The sequence below is a fragment of the Buceros rhinoceros genome, unplaced genomic scaffold, assembly GCF_000710305.1.
Source record: "Buceros rhinoceros silvestris isolate BGI_N320 unplaced genomic scaffold, ASM71030v1 scaffold21663, whole genome shotgun sequence".
Classification (NCBI taxonomy): domain Eukaryota; kingdom Metazoa; phylum Chordata; class Aves; order Bucerotiformes; family Bucerotidae; genus Buceros; species Buceros rhinoceros.
This window is the reverse complement of record NW_010403302.1, coordinates 1-5,464: the sequence shown is the minus strand read 5'-3', so window position 1 is coordinate 5,464 and position 5,464 is coordinate 1. Positions and strand designations below refer to the sequence as shown.

General features: G+C 46.6%; 1 protein-coding gene across 1 annotated transcript; it reads right to left on the bottom strand.

Moving 5' to 3' along the window:
* Positions 1 to 790: 790 nt before the first annotated feature.
* Positions 791 to 1,249, bottom strand: LOC104490663 (mitochondrial import inner membrane translocase subunit Tim9; the record flags this gene model as incomplete). The annotated part of the gene is made up of 2 exons (XM_010132977.1): positions 1,211 to 1,249; positions 791 to 886 (listed from the first exon to the last, which is right to left on the bottom strand). Coding segments are annotated over exons 1-2 (135 nt in total), but the record flags the coding sequence as incomplete, so codon positions are not given.
* Positions 1,250 to 5,464: the final 4,215 nt, after the last annotated feature.

Here is a 5,464-nt window from a genome sequence, read left to right as displayed (position 1 = left end):
AGACTGTAGGGGTTTTTCTTCCCCCTCCCACCAGAGTCAAGCAAAGGTTACTAGAATTTTAAGCAACAAAATCATGAGATTCTGGATCAGCCTCTCAACAGGAGAGAGGCAAAAAAACATTCAACTAATCTTATCGAGAGCTTAATGTTTTTTGCAGATGACTGTGAAGGAGCTCCCTGCAAGGCAGAGGAGTGGATTTAACAGCCAGCGCTTCGGAGGCCCGTGTTTCTGTGACTGTGCAACGCAGGGAATGTGGGTAGGTAAACAAGCGTGTCAGCAGGACTCTGCCTTCAAAGAACGAGATGCAGGCTGTAGTGGGCAACTTCCATGTCCATAAAGATCCCGCCCCTCAGAAGAGGTGGCACCAGGACCTCCACCGAGAGCTCAGGGCATGAGAAACAGTAGCCAATACTCAGGAGAGATGGGGAAGATTTCCTCGATGTGTACATACTGAAAAGACGACAACGACAAAACCTCGAGAGGTCTCATCCCGTAGTTTGGCTGATGATCTAACACATCAAAAGCACTTGGCTTTATTTGGTCGCTCCCTTTTTGTGAGCGGGCAGAATGGAAAGAAACACTTGTCACCACCTTTGGACATATCTGGAGAGGCAGAACTACGGACAAGTGATTTCTTCCATTAACTCACTTGGAAGCCACATGTCAGACACCTCTGCTCCACTAAGGACTGCTGGCTGGCTTTTGAAAGATCAAGAGTTTCCAAGTTGCTTCTGAAATTTGAATGCTACGCAGCAATTCGACCAAAGGGTCATTAAAAGCCTTTACCTACCTCTTCTGGTTTAACCTCTCTGGTAGTGAAGTCCTTTATGCAGTCCAGGAAGCAGTTTTCTGTAAGTTTATTGTACGTTCCCAGAAACTCCTTGAACTATAGACAGAAATTGAACAGACAATGAGTATTAAAACAATGCTACGTTTTCTTACATGCAGCTGCACGGGCCATCTGGTGACACTAGAGAAATTCGCTACCAGTCAGGAGGTCTCAGCACCAAACCCTGCTGTTAGTACTCAAACCGGAACTACCCCGTGTCTGTCAATACTCCAACACTCACATTTTGGTTGCTACAGAACTAGTCTTGATTCAGATGATAACTTAACCTCTTCGTCCTTCTCCATGCCCTACTCCGGTCACTCTACGTGACAAAGTAATACAAGATCTCCAAAGCCACCGCTCACGAACGCAGCATCTTACCTGCTTGATCTGGTCAGATTCTGATATTTGTCCAGCCATTTTCTACCGCCTGTGAGTCACCCACCTATTCTGGAGATAGAAGTCGAGTGTCACCAAAAAAAGCACACGTATGAACAGCTACATTTGACAACAGAATGGAATTCTCTTTGTCCTTGAAGTGTGTTTAAATGCAGCTTTGCCACCAAACATTCAAGCCATCCACTTGAAGAAAAATTAACTGACTTGAAATTTATCCAGCTCAAAGAACATTGAAGATAATTCCAGGTGTGAAACTCTCCCAGACCCACCTGCTAACCGCTGTCCTTTAAACACTTTTTAAGAATTTCAAACAGCTGAAGTGACTTAAAAATAAAAGGTACTTTATAAATGTTTTCACACCGAAAGTAAAACCAGGGCAGCAGTGGAGGGATAAAGAAGCAAGATAATTTTCTAACCTTGGTTTCAGAGACTTTAGATGTCATCTGTAAAAACAACTGGGGAAAAAAGCAAAGCATAAAATGGCAGCAGAGGAGACGACATCTGGTCTCTGCACAGCTGCATTCTCACCAACCACTTCAACTAGAGCAGGTGTTCTGGTCAGTGAATATAGTGAATTGAGCGCAAGGAAACACAAGAGTGAGAGAGGCCTGAAAGGAGGTGAAACAAAGGGGGAATGGGAAGAATGAAGAGCCAAGGATCTCAGAATTTAAGCAGGCATCCTCAAGGAGGACTCACATTCCTAATCCAACACAGTGAACGAGTTAAGGCTTGAAAGCATCCCCACAGGTCTCCTAGAAGGATCCTGGAAGCCAGCCTTCCTTTTCCCTCAGTTTACGTATTACGTAAGACCTATCACAGACGATAATGCAAGCAAATATCACACATGGACGAGAACAAGATCCTTCAGTTTAATTCACATCAACTTCTAGAAGGATAATTAGCACTGAAGTGTAATGACATTGTTAAAAAAGTTCATTTAGCCCTTAGCAAGAGCTACTCACAATTAATCTTGTATTCTGCTTTGCCCAATTTTGAGCACGACATTCGTGTTTTAGAAAGCTTTAGAAACTGGAGGAGTTTTATTCCAGCCTCTCAGCAGGGGGAAGGGAGAGGGTAAGCAAGCCTTCTGAACACGAACAAAAAGATTAATAATAATTTCTACAACAGAAATAAAACCAAGCAACTAAAAACAGCGCTGTGGAGCTCTCACAAGCACACACTCTCCCTACAGCCCTCCCCAGCAGCACAGCGATTATAACACCTGCCTCAACATCACACTTCACCACCTCACGGGAAGCCAGTTCAGCGACTGGAGGTAAAGAGCTCGTATGATTGTCGGATTTAAGACACGTACCCTGCGACCCAGAACTCCTCATGGGCAGAGAGGTCACACAGGGTACTCTTAACGAGAACCTGCAGGGTACAGTACCTCAGAAGAAACTGAGGTTAGTGTAAACCTCTAACTTGTTTTAGAAGCGGACATGACTGTCAGCTGGGCCAGCAACTCGTGAAAATGGATGGCAATTCCACTCTCAGTTCTCAGCCTGTCAGAAGAAAAATCAGTGACAGTTCCATAAAGTCAGTGTAAGCAGATGATTAAACAGAGCTAGAAACCGCAGAGATCAGGACTTTTGTCCTCTCCTGAGCACAGAAAGCTAAAAGCTTCAACTGTCAGTACCACATTCTCGCACTCAGAAATGCTTCACTATCCTTGTTTATAACAAACCTGATCTTTGGTTCTTCCGTGACTAGCTGAAAATTACAGATGTACTGAGCCGCAGTTCCACAAAGCTCTTACGCTTGCGCGTGGGAAGCGGCTGTGATTGCCTGAAATCAGCACAATGGCCCTGTCTGATTCTGAGGGTCTGAAGCACTTGTCCTCTACAGGTACTTCAGTCTTTCCACACAGCAGACAGTGAAATTACGCGGCTCTGCTGCATCTCTTCAGTAGCTGTAAGTTATGGGCAGTTGCCTTAACAGCTAAAAAGGTGCCACCTGAGCCTTCCCAGAAACGTGCCTATCTGGTTCATTCTTAAAAGTCTGTTAAACATATTGTTTAATGTTTTCCTGTTTGGGCCCTTTACCTCCAGCCTGTGAAATAAGAAAAAAAAAAAAAAGTGATGAAAGAGGGGCTTGGCCCGTCAACTCTCACACCACAGAGCATCTTATATGGCTGCTCAAACAACTCTGGCGAGATTCATGCCTCAGCTTACACAGCCTGGATTACTTTCCTCTGGGCTGCATGGGGTTTAAAAATTCAGCATCGCACTTTTAAACACGTCGCAGCCAAGCAGATATCTCTGCTTCCTTGCAGAATAAACCTCCGCAACAAGGGCCACACGGTCAGATGTGCTGCTTCGCCAGAGAAGTAACAGCAGCTGGGAAGTCTCCCTTCCTGGAAGGCCCTGGAGCTCTTCCAAATACGGTTTGATGTTCTAAAGAGACATTCTTTTAAGATAAGCCTCTCCGAGCAAAATAAACAGTTAAGGGTAACTGGAGGTTTTAATTTCTCATAGTTAGGCACAAGGGGTTTCCCATCCTCTTCCCAAACAAAGGCTTTAGCCTACTCAAACCTCTGTGCGTGATCCATCCCAGCTCCCAGCCCTGGTTTAGAATCTGCAAAATGCCTCTAATATTTCCTTCTGCTGTGGCTGCTGCTCCATTGCCATGGAAACACAAAATCGCTGCGGAGCAGCAGCTTCTTTTGAAAAGGTAAAGCTCGTTTATTAAATAAACCCATTGATCAGGTTAAGGGATCCCACCTAACCTGGCTCGACCATCTGTCTGTTCCCACTGCAGGAGGGACCAGAACTACAGAGGTCAGAACTCATCTGAAACCTCTCACTGCGGGAACGCGGCTTCCCTGGCTGCATCGCCAGGCTGTCGGAAGCAGAAGGTTCACAAACTAACTCCTAACGCCAGTAACTGGACCAGAGCTTTTCCTGTCCTGCTGGGTGGCCAGAAATCCTGCCTCCCCTTCAGCCGGGAGTTCGTCCAGGTGAAGCACTCGAAGAAGTTACTTTTCCACTGATGTAATCAACACGGGCATCTATTACCCAATCCTGAGTCAACAGTATCCTTCCCCATGGAAGCTAAACAAGCCCTGTGTTTGGGGGGAGGGGGCCATCCTCTGCACAAGGAGCTACATTTTACTGGGAGAGCTCCCTCACACACTGATTAACAACCTGAGTGCGACGGTTGTTAATACTCCATGCATACAGGGTGTAATTTGATTTTTAACCTTCCCTTCCAATTGCACACACAGAGCACCAGGCATGTGCGTAAATAAAAATACTAAAGAAATGTGTCAAGATAAAGCACCTATAGATGGAGAGAAAATGTTTTTTTTTGTAGTTGGGAATTACTAGGCTAGAACCTCATTAACATGAGATTAAAACAACCTCACTGCTTTAAAGAGCTCTTTACTGAATCTAACCAAGCTCCAAATAGCTGTAAAATCAGCGGGCTGCTAAACTACACGTTAAATCCAGGGCAAGAAACAATTTAACTGCCAGCGCTGTGTGCCCCAGTGACCAACCCTCCGCCGGCCCTGCTGTGTCCCCTCCTGCCAGGAGGGCAGAGCCCGGCTCTCCTCACCCCTGGAGCGGCTCCAGCAGCTTTCTTTCAGACCGGTGCCCGCAGGGTGGTTACACGCAGGTTTTCCTCCCACTCTGCACAGTACGGGCAGCCTTAGAGGCACGTGGAGAGATGAGGAAGGGACTGGGCAGCAGGCGGTGGGATAATAAGGTGTGCCTGGTGCACAGGTAATTCATGAGCTTGTGGAATTATTATCTAATTCAGGATGATCACATAACTCATGATCTAGGGGAAGGTGTTCCGGCCCGTGGCAGGGGTTTTGGAACTAGATGATCCGGACGGTCCCATCCAACCCAACCCATGATTCTATCTCATGGCTGTGGGCTAGACCCTGCTTTGAAGGAAAGAAAAAAACCAAACCAGTCAGTGGTAGAAGAAGTCTCCTAATGCCAAAGGCAAGTTAACACAGCGAGTCTGAAATGAGACACGCTGAGAGCCTCTTCGCACAGACTGAGCGCCCACAGGGCGGTCTGTCCGGGGAGGAGACACGTGCTTTTACTGTTCCTTACCTCAGGCCAGGCCTAGCTGGCTCCTGTGACCCAGCAAGATCAAAGCCCGAGCGGTAGCGGCTGGAGACCGAACCATTCCCCCGTAATCTTGTGTCCTTTTTTACTACATCCTTCGGCTCTTGCTTTGAAGGGCACCTCGAGTCTCTTTACCTGAGGAGGCACTGGCTAA